At 34.7% G+C, this 27403-nt stretch overlaps 1 protein-coding gene across 1 annotated transcript; it reads left to right on the top strand.

Moving 5' to 3' along the window:
- The first annotated feature begins 1428 nt into the window (after positions 1 to 1428).
- On the top strand, positions 1429 to 27403 carry LOC124367789 (ubiquitin-conjugating enzyme E2-24 kDa). Its single transcript, XM_046824902.1, has 6 exons — positions 1429 to 1448; positions 9916 to 10059; positions 12569 to 12619; positions 15113 to 15245; positions 19291 to 19438; positions 25166 to 27403. The coding sequence occupies exons 2-6, from the start codon at positions 9929 to 9931 to the stop codon at positions 25261 to 25263; spliced, it is 561 nt and encodes a 186-aa protein (XP_046680858.1). The 5' UTR covers positions 1429 to 1448; positions 9916 to 9928; the 3' UTR covers positions 25264 to 27403.

Here is a 27403-nt window from a genome sequence, read left to right as displayed (position 1 = left end):
TTCCTCGTGGAAATCCGACTATCTTAGACATGCAAGGGTCGCAGGTCCTCCGTAATAAGGCCATGGTTGCCTCCACCAGGTTTTCTGCTGTGCCTAGCCCATCTAGTAGATCATTCTTACCTGTCTAGAGTACCTCCGAAAGCACGTCTTCTTTGATCATTCTTCATGTTTCGGCCTAAAGTCAAGTTAAAGGTGATTACAGTGGTGATCGCCTACCAGTAACAGTGCTCACATTACTCTCCAACCTACAATATTACGTGCAAATGCCTCCGTAAAGTAAAAGTGACATCCGGTATTGTCTGCGTATGCCCCGGCTTGTGAAATTTGAATGCAAAGTGACCACCGCCGAGTCCTGTTTATTGCAACCCCTGTACGGGGTCCAAACCCCACTCCAAACCTATCGCATTGAAATCGCTGGTGACCAGACCATTGCCAACAAAACGTTCTTAGGATGTTCTACAAATAGTAAAATCTTTGTCCAGAAGTCCTGAGTGAAGTAGCGGCTCACCAAAATGAAGTCCGCACACCTCACCCAAAAGAATTCCAGTGTCATGTGCCCTTCAACAAGCAAACTTAACCACCTCATGTATCGATAGTCGAAATGGCTACCGTTTGAGGTTATCCTAAAACCACCCTGGACCAATCTTATTTCGATACTGCTCACTGATGATCAGAAATTGTATGTGTTTTTCAACCTTATTTGAACCAAAACAGCATAGCACTCGAATTCTGTGAAGATTGACACATAGATTTGCTATAGATGGTTTGTACTTCATAAAAATATATATTCATCGAACTAAAAAAAGTACTAGGATACTGCTTGGCACGTTGCGTTTCTTTGACTAGACCATATGATGCCTATCTAAAGTAAGACATTCTCTTTCAATAGCTTTTAAGAATATTAATAGGATTAAAAATAAGGCTATGGTTTATTGGTTTTATTACATATCTAAATAATAAACGTGCCAAATTTTCGTCAAATTCTACCCACTAGGTTTTGTGTGATTAAGTAATCAAACACCCACATACTTAAACACCCAATCATACAAATATATTTAAAAACTTTCATATTTTTATTATTAGTGGAGTAAAGATTTTTCATTGCTGTCTCAAATATATAGTAATTAAGTTTTGGGGTGGGGGGGGGGGGGGGTGGGGGGGGGGGGGGGTGGGGGGGGGGGGGGGTGGGGGGGGGGGGGGGTGGGGGGGGGGGGGGGTGGGGGGGGGGGGGGGATTGACTTTTTGGTTGGTTCTTATTTTCAGAAAATTGTATTTATGCCTTCTTATTAAACTGTAGTTTTGTGTTTTGACTTTTATAATATTTAACAGACACGTGTAAATGCATTATACATTTTAGAACTTGTACAACGAAACATCGATTTCTTCTGGACATAATTTTTTTTATTTTCATTTTGTTTTTCGTTCCGTTTTTCATTGCCAGTCTAAACGTAAGTAAGCACTAGTATTGGTAGTAAATAAACCTTATTAGCAGTTTGGCTTGCATATTTTGAATATGTGTTAATTAATGTAAAAACAACATTCATTTATGGTTTTAGATGTGAAACGTTTTAGGTAGTCTTCTTGGGCATTGCCCTTGACATTCTTCACTTGGTGATGAACAATGGAAGGAGACGAAGGATTTTTTTCTTGACAATTGATTCTAGTCATTCTTACAATGAGAGAATGTTTTCATTATTATAGTGACATCCTATAGCATTAAGTGATATTGATCAATATATTATTATTTTCAATTCAATTATCACAATAAGGCCTAAGTGAGATAGTAAACTAAGGTAGCTAACAAAAATTATTCATATATCTTAGAAACCTCTAGCTATGGCCAAATTTCCATTTATCAATGATTAAATTAGGAATGTGTAAGTCACTAGTATATGACTTGTTAGCTAAGAATGAGTGTACGAGGGCTGCAGTATAAGTGGCCACCATGACAATTGAATTAGTGAAATTATCGATTAGAAATCCCTAAACTATCAAGCACACAAACATTCTAACTATACAGTTTATCACTATTACATATTTGAAATAGTGCATTTTATTAATTTTTGCTTTCCTCTGTAATTTTAGGTATTTTGTCTGTTGTACAACTTGGAGCATGTCAGTGTTTGTTTATATTTTGGAATTCCTTATTGGTTATATTTTGTTTGCATAGGTAGTTGACTTCAATAAGAATACTCTGTTCTCTTTTATGTTAACACCTTGTGGTGCTAGTTAGTTATGTTTTTCTCCATATTCATGTACAGTATTTGTAGAGTAGGATAGGCTACCATTATTGTGCTAGAATGGACGGAAAAAAAATTTGTTTTTTATTTAGTTCGTAAAGAGATTTTAAAATTCACTATGTACTCAAGGTGTGGTACCAGGACGGTTTAGCCTTGACTTTATTGTGGTTTGTGCGTTTAAACAAGTATGTGCCGGTCATGGTAGGAAAACAACAAAACCTGCTCAATTAAATTTGTATTAATAATGAAACATTTTGGCTGTATGGTTTACTAAATTATATGCCTAGGATAGAGGCTCAAGAGCTCAATTACATAACCAATGGCCAAACTTTTGGACTGACCCGTCATGAGTTAAAGTGAAAATTGTAATCATTTTTCCATACAATTAAAAAACTCCAAATAAACTTATAGCATAAAAAAAGTTGTTTCACAAATTTCCAAGCTATGAATTTTTAAATTAGCCTAACTATTTGGTTGAAAAGTGTCAACCCCGTTATCCTTTTTATTGTTATCTTCATAAAAGTGGAAGTTATTATTTCTAAATTAAGCTATTTGCTTTATGTCTAAACACAGAAATAAACAAGGTAGATTTTAATTTAAAAACTCCTTTTATTGTTGCTACTAGTTAATTCGTGGTAACTTTCAAACTCATGTGTCTTTACTTTTTGATCTAAGAGTAGATCTTAAATAATTTTAATAACTTTCATTTGCATGTATATCTCATTCATTGATTACAAATGCATTTAATCTTTTGGGTCATTCCATATCAAATCAACACCGGGTATAAACCTGGCTAGCCTTAGAGTGTTATAAAATTTGGTATGAAGATTGTCCTCTTATAGATTGGGAAAATTGACAATTTTTTCTAAATATCTCAAAAAAATATTCAAGTAATTTTAAAGAAATAATATAACTTATATTTCAATTATTTGAGTATCAAAAGTTGTTCACTTATTAACACCTACATTATGCACTGACACATACTATCCTACAAATGCAGACTAAACAATATAACACAAGTGGAAGGGAGGAAATTAACACATTGACTGCGAAATCTTCGCCTATAAGGGTCACTGGATACTGAAAAAACTGAGCAGCAGTCTTGCATTCCTAGACAACGCATCGTGCCGGCGATCCCGCCATACAGTACGCCAGGGTCCTTTGGCTCGCCGGCAATCCACCCGCACTGAACGTGTTAAGAGTGAGCCTGTCTCAACTTGAATGTATGAGACTCTTGTTTGCACATGAAACCATCAACAGACCTGCTTACTATTAGTCGCCTTTCATGTCACAAGTTAAAGGATCATCTAGATCGGAATCTCCTATTTATTATTTATGAGTGTCCTCCCTACATTTTCAAATAAAAGGTGTTATAAAGTAATCAAAGCTATTCTATTTTATTGTTTTATAAAACAATTGATTTGTAAATAACTAAATTGTTGTTTTTAAGGATCTTTGAAACCTTTTGAGATATTTAGAAAAATATTGGCAATTTTTATAGTCTGAGTTCATACCAAATTTAATCAAATTCTACCCTTTTTCTGTTAATACAAAATTTTGTTTAGCAAAATGAGTGAGGAAAATTAGCTTGCAGGTGCCTCGTTGCTAATTTTCGGTATATGGTATCTGCGATTTATCCATTGTTGAAAACAACTTCAGATCTGAATACAAATAGTTTTACTTAGTGTTCTTTTTTTATGTGTTTTATACTTAGCATTATTTGTTGTGGCCATTGCCAGTGAATTGTTCAAGCTGATGTTTATTTACTTCTTGTGGCCATAGTATATTTAATTTCCCATATGTTTTCCTTTTTTTTATTTGTACAGTAGACGCCCTCTTAACCGGCCTCGGGTCAACCGACCACCGCTTTAACCAGCCACAAAGCAAACGATCGACAGGTCACAACTCGAACGGCTATTTTGGGACAGTTTAGACAATGCCTGTTCAGTTGAGCAGGTGGTTCCCAACGTGATACATGTACAGTACATACATACAGTTAGTTTACAGTTTTAATTTGTGCAGTTTAGTGTTGTGCTGTAGTGTTTTTAGGTGTGCAGTTTTTATTAAATGAACTAACAATTTGTATGATAATATACTTTTATTTAGTTTAAAAATTAGTGAAAGAAAACGTAAAAGTAATGTTTTAACTCTAAAACTAAAGCTCAATGCGATCCAGCGAATTGACAAAGGCGAAACAGTGAAAAAGATATGTGACAACTAAACGTCGGTAAAAGCACTGTCAATGATTGGTGACATAATCGCAAATCCTTACAGGATTTTTGCACTAGTGTAGAACAGAAAAGGTGTTGGTCATCGGGAAATCCCAGAAACCACGAGCGTTTAAAAATGCAAATGTTTCATTGCTTCCTGTGTTTTATCATGCCCAGAAAGCAGCATGGATGGATTCCAATATCTTTAAAGACTGGTTCGTGAATGAGTTTGTTCCAAAAAGTAAAAAATATTTAAAAGAATGTAAATTACCTGAAAAGGCCATTTTAATCTTAGACAATTCTGGCACACACCCACCTGATCTTGAATGTGAAGAAGCGCCCGGTATAAAATTGGTTTTCCTTCCAACGAACGTCACAAGTCTCATTCAACCTATGGACCAAGGAGTCATAGAATGCTGAAAGAGATGTTATTGGCGCAAACTGCTTTCAGAAATTTTGGGGAAGATGGACTTGGAGATGGAACTTATATCAGCTGTAAGCACTTAATGACTTAAGAAAATTGAGTACTAGAGATGATCATCTTGAAGAGAAAAATGTAAATGAATGGGTGACAGGTGACGACGACCTTGAAAAAGATTTTTTAGTTACGATCAAATTGTAGAAAAAGTCATTGAGAAGGCAAATGAACAAGGCATTCCAGAGGATTCAGACGAAGACCATCAAGCAGAAAAAATCAGTTGTATTTAACCACTTTATTGAACTGGAGGGTATGAGTAGAGGGGAAAAAAACCACTTCGGTTGGCCGCAATGTATATTGAGCAGCAAGACCTGTTGACAGCTGTAGATGTGATATTCATTAAAAAGTGGAGAGACTATGCCTTCATAAAGACGGTGGAAAAGAAAATAACAGATTTCCTTTAGCATTTACAGTACCGGATATTTAATGTACTGTTCTGTTTCTGTGTCTAAAATTACCATACTTCGGAAACAAAATGTAAGTTTCATTTTATATTTTTCTTATACAATGTAGTACAGTATTACTCTATTGTTATTATGTATTCTATATGAGGTCCAATCAAAAAGTATCCGACCTCGTCGTGTATCGCGGCTTCTGCTGCCAATAATGAGATAAAGATTTGTTGCGACAATAGTTCCTACTATGATAAGGAAAGGTACAAAGTCTTATCTTGAACCCCCGACTGGTTCGCCGGAGACGGGTCAGTATGTACTGATAAGTCAAGTGCGCGTATCGGTTTTCTCTAACTGTGAAGATGACGGAAAAAGTGGGAGCAACGTTGTTGCATTAAATTTTGCGTGAAACTGTGAGAAAAAACAAAGTGAAACCATTCCGAAAATTCAGCTAGCATTCGAAAATGAGGCAATGAGTGTTACGCAGATTAAAGAGTGGTATAACCGTTTCAAAAGTGGTCGAACCTCAGCAGAAAGTGACGCACGTTCGGGCCGACCAAAAACAAGTCGAACTCCGGAAAATCATCGAGAAAGCAAAAGTTTTGATCTGTGAAAATCGTCGAATGACTGTGGAGGAAGTAAGTACTGAGTTAGGTGTCAGTTTCGGATCAGCTGAAGCAATTTTAACGGATGACTTGGGATTGCGCCGGGTAGCCGCAAAATTTGTGCCAAAATTGCTGACAGACGAGCAGAAGCAACGGCGATTGGATGTTGCCGAGGGACATACTGCAATGTTGTGAGGATGATGCGAACTTTTTGAACATCGATAATAACTTGAGACGAAAGTTGGGTCTATGGATATGACCCTGAGACCAAATTTCAGTCATCACAATGGCAGGTCTCCCCAGGATCCTCGGCCAAAAAAAGCAAGGCAAGTTCGAAGCAATGTCAAGTGATGCTTACTGTTTTTTTCCCACCACCGTGGAGTTGTACACCATGAATATGCCCCTGAGAGTTCAAACTGTGAATGCACAGTACTATTTAAGTGTCCAACGTCGTCTCCGAGATGCGATTCGCCGCAAAAGACCTGACTTGTGGGCGTCTCAAAATTGGCGGCTACACCACGACAATGCGCCAGCTCATTCTTCCCAGCTCATTCAAACTTTTTTGGCAAAACACGGCACTCCGCAAGTTCCTCAGCCTCCGTACTCTCCAGGTATGGCTCCATGCGATTTTTTGGCTCTTCCCCCACCTCAAAAAAACCATTGAAAGGCACCAGATTTGAAAGTCGAGAAGCAATTATGAAAAAAACGACGGCTGATCTCATGGCAATGCCGAAAAGTTATTTTCAAGACTGCTTCCAGAAGTGGAAACGTCGCTGGAAATCGTTGTGTTGCTTCTCAGGGTGCTTATTTTGAATAAAATTAACGCCAGCTTTTTTCAGGTAACTTCAGTTTTACGTTGCACCAAAAGGTAGGATACTTTTTGATTGGACCTCGTATGCCACTGTTCTTTAAAATATTAAAAGTAATTAGGTTTTCAGTTAAAATAACCTTTTGAATTAAATACATATTTGTTTTTTTTACCGGTACATTATTACATAGTTGGTACATATACAGTATACCAATGTTCGTCAGATTAACCCATTGCGGATCGTATTGTTTTGGCGCGCGGGCACCAGCGGGTGCGAATTAATTAACGGTCAGCGGCCGCACGAACAGCAATGGTGCGCCACATTGTATCGCTCGCTATTGTATACTAGAAAATTCAGCTGCAAAGGTATTCGTTCAGATGGAACATGGGCCTGCTGGGGTATCCGTGATGTAGGAACGATAACACGCGAGCAAGTTTACGGCGTGGCAGGGATGATGTCTGAATCATAGACTAAATAAAGCGGCTCGGGCGAATCGATTGCAACATCCGGGCCATTGTCTACACTAAACCCACCAACATGTACGTCTACGTCGTTTAGTTGTGTCACTAACCTCAAAAGTATTATAATAACAACTGAGGAAAACACCCAATCAGAAGCGCTAAAAAGCAGAGAGTAAACTCATATGAATGATTTTTCAACTTCGACATACAACTGCGATCTGTAGGATATTTATAAAACTTTTGAAAACTCTAAACGTAGACCGTTGTTAAACACTCTTTGTAGACAAGTGAAGATGATCGCCCGATCTATCAGACGTTAATAGAACTATTTGGAGGGAAATTTAAAAGCAGACCGCTTTTGCGACCTGAGCTCGTCATCGTGCCGTTAGGCCCGGCCGCTGCGTGACGAGCCCAGCTCGTCAGTGTCCGCAATGGGTTAACCGGCCAAACCGTTTTTCCGGCTGGGGGTTCGGTCCTGTAATGGCCGGTTAAGAGGGCATCTACTGTATATATTCATCAAAATACAATACCCATATTAAAAATACTTTTAGTTTATTTTGTAAAAATTATGATTACAAACTTGTTTTAAGTTTTACCTATTTTAATTTTTAACTTTTTATTACTATTATTTTAATACTATATTTATTTTGTTTATCTCTTAATTTATAAGAAACAGGTTAGTAACAAAAAAAGAAACCGAATACTTTAAACACCATATAAGCCTACCCTATTTTACCTCTGGCACTTCATGGACAGCAGTGCATGGACATACAGTACATATTTGAAGCAAAACAATTTTGCAAAAGAGAAATTTTTTCTTGACACTGTGGAAGGGTAGACTTGTCATACCCATATTTTAAACCTATTCAACATACATAAGGCAAATATATTGGTCTTGGGAAACAAAAATGAGTACTACCCTAACTAACTACATGACTATTACACACGTGCTTCAACCTACTCTACCCGAGGAGTCACCTACACTACCCGATGGCCAACCGACCTGTCCAAGGGCATAGGAAGGGTACATCTGGGTATGAGTAGGCCTTCAGGTAGGGTGGTTGGCTCTAAGGTAGAGTAGATTGGAGGGTACTTTGGTACTATTCAGAGGCCACTGTTTTTGGAAGAGTTTCTTAACGGAGACCTAAAAGATCTACATTATTAGAAAGAACAGATTTTATTTAACTTACTATAAATGGGCTGCTCCACAATGATGGTAACAAACGAAAAACATCCTTCGAGATAGTACTGATGAGTAAAATATAAATTCTGAAAGACTGGTCACTAATGCATGAGAACTAATAATATTACAGACTCGCCTAGCTATATTACTCTATGTAGCAGAGCAATGGCCGATACCGGCTATTGTCGAAGTAGGCTACACAAAGAATTTAAATTCACGATAAGAAGTAAAAGAAAACCTATTTTCTGTCTATTCCGACACAATAATAAGTAATGTACTTTAAAGTACATTCACCACACTAACTTTTTATGTTGTATATGCAGAAAAACGTCACTCACTAGCTCATCAGACGAGAATAAACAGTGACTTCTTCTGTAAATGACTACACAACCGATCAAGAAAAACAATGAGATTCCCTAAGAAGTTGTGCTATAGTCAACATAACTGTAATAAACAAAGGAAAACAAACAACAATCAATAACCTTCACCGTGAATGTTTATTCACGATGAATAAACATCACCACTAAACAAAATGACGAAAAATTCTTAAACTACCTTCAAATGCAGTTGGTACACAAACCTATTATTTTATCTCAAATTCTCACTTCAATGTTGGCAACTTTGATATCCCCTGTTCATACCCCTTGCCCTTAAGAGAGCAAACGAATTTGGCAAAAAATTATCTCTCACTCAGCTCAGGTAGAGTTTCAGGTGGTTTTCCTCTCAGCTCTCTGGGACACATAGTACTTAGTACATAGTAGTAGTGTGGGCTTGGTACTGTGTCACCACTCATCACTTCATGTACTTCGCAGTTTTGGATTTAAATGGCAGTATTTTACCTTCGGCTTTTTAAATTATTAAGATTTAAATGAAAATCTCACATAATTTACAAAGATTATTAGTTTAAAGGTTGAAATTTTATCAATTTGTTATTTATTATTTGCTTTTAAACTAACCAAATATTGTAAAATGTTTACTATGGTTTGTCCTGCAAATGAAGAAATATTAATTTAGTTACTTATTTGGCCAAGAAATTGCAGCATTTTCCAGCCATAGCTGGATAAAAGGATTGAATTTTTTATAACTGCGCAGTACAGTGGGCCACACGTAGTGACCTGCAAAACAGCGAGGGCCACTAGGTGTGGCCCGCCGAGCTGAGGGACAGGATGTGGTCATAATTCACTGACCTGACACAGCCATAGCCACCCTTGTGGCCCGGCATCATATAAGTTTAATGCCTATCGCAAATGGTTAACCTACTCCTCATTAGTTTGTTATCCTCATCCACCCCGATGCCTCTCAGTTTCCTAGATCGATGGACTAATAAAGATATAACCTAAAATTAAAATAGTTTAGTATATAGTCTGTTACTGTCTAAAATTCTGTCTGGAAATTAAAGTATACATACTATTTTAAGAAATTGTTAAAAGTGGTTTTAGATTGTTTTAGGTACTGTGGCTAAAGTAAACATTATCCAACTTTTCATTAATTAATTAAAAAATGATGAGTCTTATCTTTATCTTAATCTGCCTTTTAGATACCAGTCCAGAATGTCAGGGGCAGGCTCTAGTGGCACAGGTAGAGGCCGGGGTTCAACGTCAGTCCCAGAGACTAAGAGCGAGAGCAAGGAAGTCAAACCGAATCCAAAAATGTCCAAGGCACTTAGTACGTCTGCTAAAAGGTAAGCTTGGCTGACTATTTTAAATTAATTACAAGCTTATTATAAATAAATAATACTAAAATAAAATTAATAGTGTCAAAATAAAACACAAACTTTCATTGTATATTTATACTAGATATTTTATTTCAATATTTCCATACTTACAATAGTGTTCATGGAATTCTAGATTAGGCAGTTGTGTGAGTCACCAGTGGTGTCAATTGCATTTCTACACTAAATAAAAGTTAAATCTCTTTTATTACTTAAAACAAATTAAAAGGAAATTTATTTTACAGATAGGAGTCACTTGATTAAATAGGCCAGAAGCCAAGTACTATTTTGCCTTAGTACCCAATGAAGTTTTTTGCGAAATTGATAGAGTATTTTTCTAAGCAAGAAATTGATTATCAGTTGCACTACTTTTGGTGTGGGTTGAATGGGAAAGTATTAAAAGGGTTTAAAATATCAAACAATAATTTTGGTAAATATTAAGATCAGTGACTACCGCTCCGATCGCCGTAATTTTTTGCATACTAACACAGGTTAACGTAATTTCACCGAAAAAATAGTCCTGATTGTCGCTAACATATAAAAAACCCGTTTTTCGGCAGTACAATGTTGGCAATACAAATCACATAAACAACAAGATTTCCGACTATCTAACTAAAAAGAATGGCCGACCATGGTCGTTTTGATGAGTTGACAGTAGTCACGTGACAAACAGGAAAGTTTCCGATTGGCCGGGCGGATCACGTGACCTATAGGATGGCTTCGATTGACCGCCAGACGTAAACAAACAAACCCACATGGACAAGGAATAATTAGTGAAGTTGTTGACATGGCGTGCGATGGTTCTTGTCACACGCTATTCTTCGAAGCATGTTTGTTTGATGAAAAGCGTGTTATTAATGTGTTTTGTGCGCACAACGTGCTTCCATCCAACGAAGACAAATTGTGTGAAATGCGGGAACTCGGTGATCTTGACAGATGACTTAAAGTTCAGGTGTGGAAAGATTGTTGCTTTGCAGAAGAAAGCCCGGAACAAGTGTGGGTGGCGTGTTTCGGCGAAGGTTGGCACGTTCCTGGAGCGAAATACAGTAAAGGCAATATTAACACATTGTGGCGTTTTATTGTAACATATCTTTTCACATCGCCTCTGAGGCACTCGTTTGTTAAAACTCATCTTCATCTCACAGACCCGACAATAGTGGACTACTACTCATTCTCATTCATCCGGGAAGTCTACATTGACCACTTGAAAAGAAACAGCCAACAGTTGGGCGGACCTGGCGCCGTAGTTGAAATTTATGAAGCCAAATTTGGCAAAAGAAAGTACAACAGAGGACGGATAGTAAAAGGACAGTGGGTGTTGGGGGAAATAGATCGGGAGACCAAGCACACCTTCCTTATCCCAGTTAAAGACCATACGGCGAAGACTCTGATACAGTGTATTAAAACTTGGGTGTTGCCAGGATCCACAATAATAACTGATTGCTGGAAGGCCTACAACACCCTTTCACAATATCAGTTTAATCACCTGACTGTGAATCACTGAAAGGACTTTGTTGACCCCTTAACATCCGCCTGTACCAACACAATTGAACGGAAGTGGCGTGGCGTCCGGTCCGAAGTCCCCAAATACGGTCGCAAGAGCAAGCACTTCGTCAGCTACCTCGCGGAGTAATTGTTTAAAACCAAATACATCCCAGAAGAAAGGATTCACGCTTTCCTCAAGGCAGTGGCTGCGCTGTACCTCCCAAAATACCGTTAAGGTAAGTACAAAAATTTTAAATTTTAATTGTTTTTATTTAAATTTTGTTCAATTTTAATTTTTTTTAATTTAATTTTTTTCAATTTTTTGGGGGGGTTAAACGGCCCCCAGCGACAATCGGGACTATTTTTTTTTTTTCCGTGAAATTACGTTAACCTGTGTTAGTATGCAAAAAATTTGCGGCGATCTGAGCGGTAGTCGCTGATCTTAAAGATTTACCATAATTTTTTTTAATAATGACTTATCATTACATATAACCTGGATTTACTGATCCTCATTAATTGTAATATAATTATGATCTAATACTTAAAAGATTAAAGCTAACAGGTTCTAGTACACAACAGCGGATTCGATATTCTATTATGTTTGTATGCTTTACTGAGTCAAGTCATCTTCTTTTGTAAGCATATGTAAAACAAACAAAAAAAGAATAATACAAAAAAATCTTAGTAATTAAAATATAACATGATTGTTCCTATATATAGCAACACAAGCATCTGTTACATATAGGCCTGACAGCCACTGTTAAATCACAACAGTATGGCGTTCAATAGAAATCTACAGTGCAGCGAGTTTGTCAACTGAGACTGCCACATGAAACAACATTGAAGGGTGGTTGTTTTAGTTATTTCTATGGTATTTAGTTTAAAGTGTAAAAGAAAAGTAGACTATTCTTGCTTTGTATTTCAAACTAAGTTAAAATTACAATTATTTTGGCCTAATTATACTCATTTTATTCATTTAGATTATCTGTTTCAGGATACAAAAGGAACTGGCAGAGATTACTCTAGACCCACCACCAAATTGCAGGTAAACATTTTTTTATTATTATTATATTTATTAACCACATTATCTAGTTCATAGTAAACTTAACATATAAATGGTTTTGTTTTACCATTTACATTTAATGAAATGGTAAAACAAATGCTGGAAGATGTCTTGCGGTGAATGAGCCTAACAAAAACATAAACTGATGCTGCCTGTTACTTTGAGTTTTGTAAATGGAGACGATATTCTTGTGATTCTCTATTCGTTTTTAGAAACTAACAATTATTATGATTCTTTAAAGGGTTTGAAATCACGTATGGCTCTTGAGGTAAAAATATTGATAAGTATAATCCAGAATGCGAGAATCAATTATAACTTTATATTATACAACCTAGTTTTATGTAAGATTAATAGAAGAAAGGAATTGATTCTCAGTTGATAATTTTGGTGTGAATTGAAATGTAAGGGTTCGGGGGTGTTAAATTTTGAACTTGTTACACACTTCCAACCTTCAGCCATCTAAACAATAATTATTAACTCATGTTGAGCCAATGAAAGGCTTCCAGGTTATTTTCACTTCTCATTGGCTGATAATGATGTAACTGTCATTGACATGCATGATGGTTGGTGGTCATCATCATCATCATCGTCAGACGTTTCCGTTCTCACGGGTCGTCGTACACAGCCTCCTCCACTTTAGTCTATCCTTCCAGGTCTCCTCTTCATCCACTTGTATTTTCGGTAGTCCCCTTCTCTCTATGTCTTTCCACACTTGGTCCTCCCATCTTCCTCTCGGTCTTCCTCTTGGTCTTCTTCCTCCTTCCTCCTTCTCCAGTGCTATTCTAGGCATTCTATTATCTCCCATCCTCTTCACATGCCCCATCCACTGTATTCTTCTTCCTTCCATTGTCTCTTGCAGTGAAACTACCTTCAATCTTTCTCTGGTTATTTCGTTCCTTATTCTATCTCTTCTTGTAGTCTTCTCTATCCCTCCTTAAAAAATCTCATTTCTGCATGCACTTCCAACCTTCAGCCATCTAAACAATAATTATTAACTCATGTTGAGCCAATGAAAGGCTTCCAGGTTATTTTCACTTCTCATTGGCTGATAATGATGTAACTGTCATTGACATGCATGACGGTTGGTGATTGGGGTAAATTATTTACCACTTGGCCGGGACCAAATTCCAGGTTACATACTGGTGTGGTTAACATTTGGAATAAAACTTTTCGCTCAATTTCCACTAAATATTGTTGATATATTCTCTATTTTTTTATTATTATTTTTGTTTTTTTTTTTTTTTTGCCATCAGTGATCACCTCAGCTATACACTGGTTTGCCTGACGGTATATTTCAATTACAATCGTGAAAACTTGCATTTTTTTGAAGTGGATAAGGTTTTGTTGTGTGTTGTGATCATAACTCAAGTGATAGTAATAGACGTGTATACAGTGTCAAGTGACGCTATTTACAATAACAAAGTTTGGTATGAATCTTTTGGAAAAAAATTGTATATACATACAATTTTTGTTAATCTTAAATTATGTATAATTATATTTTAAACCTTTACATTCATTGTAAACAATGTTTCAATTTCCATTGCTCTACCATAAAATTTGTTAAGGATAACCAAACTCTAACATTCTCACAAAAATTAATTGTTACCACCAAGACTGCAGAGGTTTAAATAACTACATCAGAGGGGGTTAAGTGTATCAAGCTGAGAAATGTGAGTTTGAAATATATATCATTTAGTTTATGAACTTTTTCACTACCCTCCCGTTTTTGAGTACCACTGAAATTAGCAAAGTTGTTAATCGATTCCTTTCTTAAACAAATCCATGTATCGACATGCTGTATATCATGAATAAATACGTTGTGTTCATATAAAGTGTAAGTTGTATCACCTCTGGATATGAATAGTAGCTGATTACCATTTTAATTTCTTTACTTTATAATAAGAGAGGTTTTGTGTAATAAAATAATAGAACTGCTATTGTTGGCACACAGGAAAACATTTGTATTGTGAGTAGGAAAATTTGCTTGCCAGCCCAGATGCAAATAACTTATGTGTTGATAAGAAACACTAACTTCTACAACACCTTGAGAGAGATACTAAGGTTTCAATAACTAATGTAGAACTGTATAATTATAGATAATATGTATCTTGTGTCATAACTTCTAGCATGTTTTAAACAATAATGATACAACACATCATTATGAGTTGTTTAGTTTTTAAGATATTGGTTAAATATGGAAAATATGTATTAAGAACCTACAATAATCGAATCAATAATTACTTTTGAAGTTGAGTAAAACACTCATAACAAAATTTAATGAACAAAACGTTACTTTAAAAAGGTCAGGTTAAAATCTGAATTATAATTTTGTTTATTATGAGAGTGTTCAGAGTTATTGTTTGTGTTTGTAATAATTGTTACATTTTACGATTTTATTTTTTTAATAAATAAAAAAATTTTTGAATAAGTCTCTTATATATTCATTTAACTAATAATGTTATGTTGTTTACACAGTGCTGGACCTAAAGGTGATAACCTGTATGAGTGGGTGTCCACCATTTTGGGACCACCAGGATCTGTTTATGAAGGAGGTGTTTTCTTCCTAGATATACACTTTTCACCGGAGTACCCATTTAAACCACCCAAAGTAAGTCCCAAGTGTATTTATATCTCTTTTATTAGTTAACGGATACAGTGATGGATTTTAGTATTGTATAAATTGTGAAATCATAGGCTGGCTACAATTTCAAATTCAAATATATTTACCCTTAATGCTGAATTAATTTTTCATTTTGAAATGGAAATCATTGTGTGAGTGCTTAGAGTTCATTAAAAATACTAAACAGATGCATAACATGTTAAAATTATATTTTATGACCTTTTTTTAAGTATTTAGTTACCTCGCAACAATTGGATCTATACCATTTCTGCCACTAAAAATAAAATTATGTGGATCATTTTCTTGTCTTGTTCACCCCCAAGTTGGAGGTTAGCCTTATCACATAATTTTATTGAATTTCTTCATCACCATTTTCACTCAAAATGTCGTCATCAAAGTTATCATCACTAACTTCATTTTCACTTTCATTGAGTGTGTTCTTTACAAAGTTACTAAAAGACTGAATGCGATCTTGCCATGACACCATTTCAGATGGCAACTAATCCAAACAATTAACATATGAAACAGTGAACGACAAACGATTACCAGAGAGTTGACAAGTTTCAAAATAGAACCTTTGTTTTAACTGACTAACCATTGATATCATAGTATAGACAAATGCCAAAATAATCAATATCAGAAAGATGTTCGACTACAAAATAATGAACTGAGCATGACGGCAGTGCCCGTCTTCAGTAATTATACAAATGCTTACTGATGGATGGGCATTATATATGGGGTTAACCCATTGGTAGCCAATGGGTTAACCCTTTCCGGACCAAGAGGCAATATATTGGCGCCATAGATCGTGTCTGAAAAGCGCCAGGCGGCAATATATTGTCTTTTCCTAAATATATTGTTGTTTTCTTAAATAAATACGACGTCAAATGATTAAAGTTTTATGATTTTTTATTCCCTGGTATATTTGTAGATAATTAATATGAATATCATTTTTATTTTGGAGGTCTATGCATTTTTATTTTGTAATTGTCACGTGACATTATCAGCTGACTGCTGCCAGTCAGTGCTCGATCTTTCGTTGTTTATTCTTTATGTTTCAGTGTAATCGTATTATTTTATGCTGGATTCTTCTTCATTATTTTACTTTGTGGTTGTAAATATTAGTAGTTTTAGTTGTTACGTTTTAGCTATTGTGTGTAGTTGTTACAATGACTGACAATTTGCGATCTCACGGGAGTGAAATTGACCGACAGTTAAATGACGATCTTGCATTATCTGATACAAAATGTGTCATAAAAAATTTATTTATGAGAGAAATAACACAAAATTTTGTATGGATGTTCCTTTCTAAAATGTATAATATAATAAAATAGCTTCACATGGTAAAATTATTTTTACGTTTTTAGTTATTTGCAAAAAAATAAAAAAACTTATATAATCTATTAAAAAATTTTTTTTTTATTTTAAATTACTTAAAACTACATCTATATATTTTTTTGTTGATAGTATATATCTATACGAGTAATTTGGTGTAACTTTTAGGTCATTGTCTAATTTTTATGAAAACTTATTAATTTTAATCTAAGAGACTGCAAAATCGCCAATTTTAGCCTGGCGGGGATATGAGATGTGAAAAAATTTTGCAACATTTCATATTTGCTCCTGGCCCTGAAAGGGTTAACCAAACCATCAATTTTTTAAGTCTGACTATCCTCTTTAAGTACGTTTTTATATATGCAAGCAGTAGGATGGCCTCCTATGGGTCACTGGTATACATGGATTTCCCGCACTGTTGTGTTGGTATTAAGAAATTGTAGTAGTGTATTTTATTTTTGTTCTCTATTTTGCATTACTGAAAGTATTTGATTTTTTTTTACGCTACTTCTGCGCTATTTACTTAGTGTGGTGGTTGCACTTTTAACCAAATAAAATTGCTTCCCAGCAACTTTTTACTAACTATATAAATAAATATATTTTGACCAAAAATAAATATTATTTGTATTTTAATAGTGTTTGTGCATTTTATTTTAATTCATAACATTTTTTTTTTATTAACATTTAGTTTTTTTAAATACGTATTAAAAGTTATATCAAACATTAAGCAAGGAAAATATCAAGATGGCAGTTGTTTCAATTTGATACAATAATTAATTTGTTATGTATTTATTCCCAAAACTTTTGCCCTTGCGAGTTGTTAGGAATTAGTAACATTTTAACCCTTATAATGTCACAGGCGCCGTATGGCGCATAGACAAACTATCTCCAAACGGCAAAGATGCGGTATGGCGCATCGACACAAAACTGCGTCTATAGCAAATTTAAGTTCCTTTTAAATCCGATCAATGTCACTAACGGTATGCGTCAAACCATGTGTGTGGGTTATTGACCTATGTCAAGCGTCAAAATATAGCTGTCGCGTTACATTGTTTGAAACAATAGACGCAGTGTCTAGACACTCTCCCCGCCACACGGCACAGACGCCGTACAGCACACGCGCGCTTTTGTTTGCAGTTTGGCTTCAGGTAGTGCGTGTCTAACCATCGCTGAGTCGGTTTCCTTCGTCGTGTTTTCTGTTTATATGGTTTTTATTTATTTTTAATTTTATTATATATAATTTATTTTAATTATATTTATATAATTGTCCGGTAATGTTTATAGTTTAGCTAATAAAATTTTGTGTGCCTTTTATTTTGACTTTATTTATATCTACAATTTAATGTCCCATAAATATATGTACGTACAAGATAATTTTAAAATTTTTACTTTTTTATACTTACCATAATTATAGAAAGTAAAAATAAAAATGAACTTTACACATTTAAATTTTTTTTTTTTTTAATATTGTGCCGTTTGCTGAAAGTCGTGAAAAGATATACTGACGTTATAATGGGTTAAGATGTTGTAGTTGACTATATCTGAAATGCTATACAAAGCATTGTAATAGACCACAAATAAAAACTTATTTAGAATTCTTGAATAAAATTCTAAAACTAATTGTCTTATAAAGTTTTACAATAACTCAGAGATTTCTAGAAATTTTCAAAAAGCTTATGATTTATCATCTTTAGAGTTCAAGTATCATCAAATAAAAATCTGTTATATAAATTAAACTGATCTTAAAACACAAATAACTCACTTCAATAATATTTATTGTGACATGTTTCAGATTGCAGACATACAAAACTATGTTCTATTGATTATTGTATTTATAAATATGGCAGTATCAAACTTTTGAAAACAGTAGTTATGTTTGATTAGATTTAGGTTAACCCTTAGAGCGCTGATTACAAATTCTTATATTTCCCCTAGCGTGCTATTAGTATAAAAAATAAATTTTTTAATTTGTTAAAGTTCTATTTGATTTAATATTTCTGAACTTATTATTGGAAGAAAAAACATAAAACGAATTTTTTTGACCTTTGTATTTTTACAGATTAAAACGTAAAACAAAACAAAACATGGAATTTTCCAATTTTAAGTTTTTTTGTGAATAAAAACACCTTGAAGCATGAGGTGTTTCAAATTGAAGTCAAAATTGTTCAAAAAAGTATAAATGTAAAAAATGTTCAGAAATAACGTAAAACACACAACTCAATACAGGAACAAGCTTACGCGCAGCTCTCGTGAACAACACTGTCGCCCTCACCACGCAGGAAATCCCGAAAGGCGCACCAGTCTACAGGTCAGAATGGCGTTCAGTTGCTGTGACAACTAGTTTCAGATCGGTAACGGGTGGCTGAGAACAATGAATGGAGGATAGTCGTTTGAGGTTCAGTCAACATTCTACCCCATTCTATCGGCAGTTTTACGAACTATAGTTCACAACAACAACAAAAAAGAAATAAAAACTTCGATTGTGAGATTTACCGTAATACGCGTTGGAGCCATTTCACTGTGCTACATTTTCCGTAATACGCGTGGTAAGAGTTAAGTTAGTGACTTGGGTACTAATTTTGTTATAATTAGACTAACAGTCTTTTAAGTTTCACTTGCAAAACAAAAATCATCACCAGACTGTATTCGCTTTCTCGTAATTGAAGTTTTGAATTATAGTTCACAATTTGTCCACTAGGTGACGTTCCGCACGAGGATATATCACTGTAACATCAACAGTCAGGGGGTGATATGTCTGGACATTCTCAAGGACAACTGGTCACCAGCCCTCACTATCTCTAAGGTCCTGTTGTCCATCTGCTCTCTGCTCACTGACTGCAATCCAGGTTGGTAACTTTCAAATTAAACTCTTGACCACCCTACTGTACCCGTGTTAATACACTTTTGGTTACTGTGCTGTCACTGCTACTTAGGCATCAGCATGTTTGTTTTTCTGGTATCCAGTACATTCTCTTATTGCCTTACACAATCGAAAGTTAAATGTTTTTCTATACTATCTAGCTGATATTTCTTTTGCGTAGATATCAATCCAATACATGTTTAAGGACTGTGTGTAGTTCATGCTTTGCTGAATAGAAAAAAAAGGACTACTTATTTGTTTAGCTTTTACAAATTATTTACCTACTTCCTGAGACCAAATAGATATTCACGTTGCAACAGATATTGGAATGAGTTCGCCTATGGACTCCTCCCTCTCCCCCTTCCTCCCAAAAAAAGATTAAACAACGTATTTGACCTCACTAAGATGATAACCACTCCCATCAACAGCAACCCTCTAATACCAAAAACATGTACATTTTTTCAAGTTTTTCAATTAGTACAAAAAGGAAACTAACATTATTATTTATTGTTAACATTTATTATTCTAAAGAAACGTGGTTCAGCATCAAGTGCCTCAGTGTACAATAACCACTAAAAATATATAAATAAATATGTAGAAGACATAAATATAGAAAAGGTATGTTGTAGTTTTTCTATTAAATGTTCAAATTTTTCAAAAACTGGATCGTGTCTTTTTTGTTTATATTTATATTTAGAATATTTATAGCAATTTTACTATAATTTAAATAAATAAATATATATATATATATATTGTATATTTATCTTTATATATATATATATATATATTTCTTGTGTTCGTGTGTATGTGACTGAACTCCTCCTAAACGACTGGACCGAATTTGATGAAATTTTCTGTGTGTGTTGAAGGGGATTCGAGAATGGTTTAGATTCATGATTTGGTCCGATTTAAATAGTTTATTTAATTAATTTTTTATTTATAAATTGTTGTTGATGTTAGTGTTTTATATTGGATCCGGCAGATTGCGCTACAACACGTAATACAAAGTGAACTGATACTTTCAGCTGTTAACACTTTCAGCTGAAGTTCATCAAAGAGGCAGAAACATTTGTTTACATTGAAATTTTAGTAACTATTAAATTACTGTAAACTGCTTGATCAGTAGTGTAATGAGATTGCAGAGACGAAGTTATTATCTTCGTCCCAACAAAAACGCAAAAAAGGAAGTGCACATGGATTACCAAAGGTATCCTGGTTTTCTAAAGAAAGACTCCCTCTTTTTCTCAGAAACTAACAAGCACACAACCAACGAGGAATTCAAAACATTTTTTCAAAATTACAAACGGATTTATAAAAAAGTCATCAAGGCTGCAAAAGCTTACGATGTAAACAAAGCATTGCTCATGTCAAAAAAACGTTTTCAAAAACCGCATGGGCCATCATTAACAATAAAAAACCACTGACTGACAAACCAATTGAAATGCACATAAAAAAATAAACTCATCAACGACCCCTTCAAGGATAGCTGATGAGTTTAACAAATTCTTTTCCTCGGTTGGAGCTGACCAAGGACTTCGTCCACCACATAGTCAGCCTGCTCCCCCCTTAGTACCGAGTCCGGTGGCTTCAATGGCACTGGTCCCGGTATCAGAGGAGGAGATTGCCAGAGTGATAAGAGATTTTCCAACAAACGGTCAAATGACTCGAATCACGTGTCAACGTAGCTCCTACAACAGTGTTCTAAGCATTTTTGGGGCCACTTGAACATCTCATTAACCTCTCTTTTCACGCTGGAACCTTTCCCTCCTCTCTCAAAAAGGCCAAAGTCAGGCCAATTTTCAAGAAGGGCGACCCTTTCTCTATTCAAAATTACCGCCCAATCTCAATGCTGCCGGTTTTCAACAAAATCTTTGAGAAGCTTTTTCTTTCCCCGATGTCTAAATTTTCTGGATAAGCACCACCTGCTATCTGCAAACCAATTCGGATTCCGAAGCGGTAAATCGACAGTAGACGCAGTCGCCCGTTTAGTCGATGCAGTGGTAGAGGGAATTGAAGGTCGAGGGAATACTTTGAGTATATTCCTTGACTTATCAAAAGCTTTTGACTGTGTCGACCACCAAATCCTCACTCACAAACTGGAGTATTACGGGATACGAGGAAGGTCACTCAAGTGGCTTGAATCGTATCTTAGTAATCGAACACAATTCGTAGGCATTTCAGGCGTTAGATCGGAGGAGCTGGGGCTGAACTATGGAGTTCCTCAAGGCTCAATACTCAGCCCTTTTCTCTTTTTGATCTACGTCAATGATGTTGGCTCATCTGTGCAACAAGGGCGGCTCGTCCAATACGCAGATGACACGACTCTCTATCTCAACTCAGAATCACAAGAGGCGCTCGAAAAAATGTCTTTCATTGAGCTAAACAATTTAGTTCAACACTTCAACGAGCTCAATCTGAAAACAAACCCATCGAAATCATCTTTCATCAAATTCAAATTCAGTTTGCGACAAAACAGATTCAGATTATAGTCCAACAGTCATGTTGGATGAAACTGAAATCACTGAAGTCTACGCTATGAAATTCCTAGGAATACACCTAGATCGAGGTTTGACTTGGGATTCTCATGTAGATCATGTTTGTTCAAAGCTATCCTCTGGCATTTATGTCTTGCGGAAACTGTCCGAATACTGCCCAACCCAGGTACTGATGATGGCATATTACGGACTAATCTACCCGCACCTCTCCTACGGAGTGGCTTTTGTGGGGAGGTTGCACGAACGCAAACTTTTCCAGAATTTTCATCCTTCAAAAAAAAGCAGTCCGAACAATTGCAAAACTGAAACGGAGAGAGTCGTGCAGACCAGCTTTCAAAAACCTGAAACTGTTGACATTTCCTTGCCTCTACATATTGGAAACCTGCATTTTTTTCAAGTCCAAATGGCGAGACCATAAGAGGTAGTGACATACACCCTTATGCAACGAGAGGCAGGGACGACTACCGTTCTGTGAGACATAGAAACGGTAGCTCATGAACGACTGCCTTCTCAGGCAGGAGTTCGATTGGTCAACAAATTGCCAAGCTCGATTAAAAAGTGCCCCAATGCTGAAGGCATTTAAGACTCGTCTAAAAACAACACTGACCACTTACGCATTTTTACAGTACGGACGAGTTCATGGCGCACAACTGGAAGACATAACAATTGGCTTACTGACTGGGGAAAGGGTGGAACAATTCGAATGACTGGAGAGAGTGAATGTCAAAACCTGTATGTTAGAAAGGGATTTTGATGCAAGTATGAGTGAAAAATTTTAGCTTAATTCAGTTATCTGACGATTGCATAACATGTAATATGTTCACGCAATAAAACATTATTATTATTATTGTTATCTAATTTTAAATTTTGATTGCGCCGATGATCAATAATCCATCTAATGCCATGGAAATGCTATTTATACGCTGTTATAAAAATTACCTCATTAAATAAAGCTGTGAATGTTTGCACATAAAGTAATCGAATCTGGTTAGCTCCTTTAACATTGTGTCTGGCATTTTTAACCCTCCATCTGGTATGAAACGAATTTTCGTCGTCAAAGGCCCGTCCAATTTGGCAAGAACGAATATTCGGCGCCAAAGTAGACATGGACAGTTACTGACATTTTAGAGAATTAAGGTCATATAAAAGATTTTTATTTATTTAATATATTCTGGAAGAGCATTAACTATATTACTGATTTACTGTTCTTACTTAGATTATTGTCTTCTTTGTTTACCGTAAAACATCGTTCTCTATGGACAGCTGACGTGAACGTAGTACGGGTCAACCACATTGTTGTGAAACTGTAAACAAGTGCCGGGTTTTGTGTTTGAGGTTACGAATCCAATAGTTATTATTGTTTTTTTAGCTTTCTTAGGTTGTAGTTTCAGTTGTTCAGTATGGATGAAAACTTTAGAGACCGATCAAATGATCTTAGAGAGCTCGCAGGGCGGGACGCTGAGTGAAAAATTAAACTTTGTATATATTGTACATATGTAAATAAGGTAAGATTAGAATTTATTATTTTATTTTCTTTTTGTTTTATTTGTCATACTTATATAAGTACAAAAGCAGTCAGGAGATTATGTTTACCCACGAACAAAAATAATTATTTAGAAATCTACGCATTTTTGAAAATAAGTAAATGCGCGTGCTTTTTCATACACAGCCCTGTAACACATACGTTTTGAGGTAAAAGTTACAATAACTATATATTTTTGGAATCATGAAAAAATTGTGAATAAGTTCTACATTTACATTTTTGAAGTAAAGCTTATTGCTAAGCAGTTACACAACGGAATATTTACAAAAATAATGTCCAAAAAACATTTTTCTTGCATTTTGTAAAAAAAAAGTATGTTATGTTTCCATGGAAACAATAAGATATTGTTATTATAATGCTCTCCATATAGTTGTGAATAGATTGACATAAAATAGTTTATATTTGGACTAACATTTATGAAATGTGATACATTATAAGAAACGTCTGCGAGCCTGTTCAAATAGAGCCGCCAGTACAGAGTGACATTATTGCCAGTTTTAAGGTTAATGTAGTTATTGAAAAGCAAATGGGGATAACACACTCTTGCCCTTACACTAGAAGCATATACCTCTTATACATATTTATTGATCGGTAAAAATATAAAAATCACTTAATCACCAAAATTTAATCTAAGTTGAATTCCAAAACCAACATATGAGACCATTGTTTTGGTTAGTGCATAGATCAAGCATAAATCAACTGTGGAACTGTAAATAGATTAGACCGGGGTGAATTTAAAAGACCAGAATAGACTCATATTGACCGCAGCAACTTTTTAGTTGGACTATACACTTTCGTCATTGGGATAAAAAGGCTAACTCTTATTGTTCCTGAAATTGTCGGAGCACTTCAATAAATTATTATGAAATGTTGGAGGGAATACGAAACTTATAAAAACTGTTTCACTTTACGACTTCAGGACCCCAAAACACTGTTCTTTAAACTTAAATCTGAAATGGATCATGATATTGAAATAGCTTTGAGTGACTATCGATTATCTCAGGAGTGTTTATTATATCATAGATAAAGAATACATGAATATATTGTCCGAGTTTTCAACAGGAAAATGCGTGCGAAGCCACGGGTAACTGCTAGTATATATATATATATATATATATATATATATATATATATATATATATATATAGTTTTTCTTTTGTGTTTAATTTTTCTACTTATTTTTCAATATATTTGCAATTATGATCAGTTTCTAATAAATATTGTAACCCTTCTTTGTAGTATTAAGTTTCTATTATTAATATAAATTTATATGAATCGAATTTAGCATTAATATATTGCAAATTGTATCATATCTGTTGAACCAAACTTAACTCAGCATGCACTTTAATTATAATATATCTCGTAAATCTTTACACAATGTCTTGTTGATAAACAGCGTCATCCCAAAATTCATCTCAAGGTCTATAACAGTTATGTTTATTAATAAGAAGAGTTAGAGAAGAAATAAGCTTTGTAAACAAATTTGGTACTAATATAACTTATCTGATTTTATACAGCCGTTTAACAATAATTACAATCCTGTGTGCAGTGTTGTAATTTTCAGAAACACGTTTATGAAATGTGTATTGTATTAACAGGGTTATAAGAAGGTATTGTATCGTTTTCTCTAAACGACTATTTGCTGTATTTAATAATTTTGATGTTCTTATTTTAGCCGATCCTTTGGTGGGAAGCATAGCAACACAATACCTACAGAACCGAGAAGAGCATGATCGCATCGCTCGGCTTTGGACAAAACGTTATGCAACGTGATTCCCCATTCCCCTGGCTAGTGGACTGATCTGCGGAAATCTTTGGAATTCTCTCAAAAAATTGTTTAGACCATTTAACTTCCTCTTTTTAATAGTCTTGGAACTATTTTAAGTTAGATTATAAATGCACCGCACCACTGAGTTGGTAAAAATTTCACTGTCGATTATTGTAATTAATTTATATTAAAGTTCTCTTGTGCATTTAGATTATTTATTTATTGTAGTTGGCTCGGTGGGTTCAGTATCTATAACTCTGTTACTACTAGAACTATCTGTGAAGGTCTCCGATCTGTAACAATAATGTTAAACTATTCCTGTTAAACAGGTTTTTATTCTCTTTACAATGACTAAGTAAACACGTTTGAGTGCAGGTATCATAATATAAAATCACTGTAATTTGATTGGTATTTTTTTAATAACAAGTACCTATAACAATTTTGCCAAAGAAAATATGTATTAAATCACCGATATAAAGTGACAAATTATCAATCCCACTATTACTTATTAAAAGTTTTCTTTTAAAAATGTAATATTGTTGAAGATCCACTGCCTAGCTTATTCTTTCCTATATTAAACTACTATAGTCTTAAGTTATTTCACATGACTGACATAAAATAAGAATTTGATGGTGTAAAAGTAATTCTGACTGTGATAATAGAGAAAAAAGTTTTTCAATGATGTACTAAAAAGTATAATTTTAATTATTGTTACTCCAAATTATGACTCATAAGAAATGCCATAAAAAACATTTTTGTTATTAAAAGTGCAAAAACAAATGGCATAATTTATGTATTGTAATTAGCATGGTCTCTTCTGAGAATTAAGTTTAAGTTGGATAAAAATATATCTTCAATTAAACTTTTCCCGCCAAATACTCAAAATAGAGCTCAATATTCAAAGGCTCGTAAATGTTTTCATTTTCAGATTTCCACATAAATGTACTATGAGTGCAAAACTACTCTCAGTCACACAGCAGTAGATGAACCTGATGGGGTTAAATTTCTTAACGGTATTTTATTATAGTTTTGTTTAGTTATATTTTTAGTTGGCCTGTGATACATACACAACAAATGTAGATGTTAATGGTTCAAGGATTTCCTCGATCATGAAGCTGATTCTATGAATTAACAGTAAGACAGAAGACATGAACCTAAAGCAGCTGATCATTACGTAGTGTCACTCTGCTAATAATAGTCGTGCTGTTCTTGTAAATATTGTCCAATTCGTATTTTCTTGATGGTGCGAAATAGTTTTAAACTTTATTCTATTTACTTCGGGGTGGACGAGATCACAAACGAAAGTATTTTCAATTTTAAATCTGGAACTGTACTATCTGAATTTACGGGTCTACAATGTTATATATTAGAAACAACTATATCTAGAACCTTGCTCTAGTCTGGGAATTTGAATGTTTGATTGTTAATTACCAGTGGGCTTTGGTTGGTAGGTTATGATTAATTATGGATTAATTACTAAGCGTTTGTAATATTTTCTAAGCGTAGTCTCGCCCATCCCTATTACTGATAAGTTAAGCTGTAGTCCTAGAGTTTGATTCTTTCAAAGACTGTCCATGTGCGGTGTTCCTGTAGTGGCTAAGCTGGTTAGTGTCTGTTGGTAACCCTGCTTACTAATTTGACCTGTATCCTATTTACACGATGAAAATTACTATAAATGCATAAATAGTTGTGTTTATAAAAGCACGAAGCAATAAAAGTAGTTCCTGTATATTACTGGGCGTTTTGTTACATTTTAACTGTTCTGTAATTAAAAACTTTCAGACTTATCCTGAAAAATATATATATTATTCAAATTATTTTTTTAATTACAATATAAAATATAATTTTATGATGCATAAAATTAAGAATTCTTGTGTTCCAAGGAGCTTATTGTTAAAGTGTGATTTATACAATTTTTCTAATTTTTATTTTTAAATGCGGTCATATTAGTAGGCAGTCAACCCTTTGCTTAGTTCGCCAATCTGCCTTGAGCGCATGGTATATTAACAATAATAAACGAGAAAATTTAGTAAATCCATATCAGTTTGTTTTATAAGTATCAAGCCATGATTCAATTCAGGTAACGGTAATGTATATTGAAACTGTAATGAACTAATTTGAAAATATAAATGTGTGTTTTTGTAA

Source organism: Homalodisca vitripennis, chromosome 8, assembly GCF_021130785.1.
Source record: "Homalodisca vitripennis isolate AUS2020 chromosome 8, UT_GWSS_2.1, whole genome shotgun sequence".
NCBI classification, from domain to species: Eukaryota; Metazoa; Arthropoda; class Insecta; order Hemiptera; family Cicadellidae; genus Homalodisca; species Homalodisca vitripennis.
This window is presented reverse-complemented; position numbering and strand designations above follow the sequence as displayed.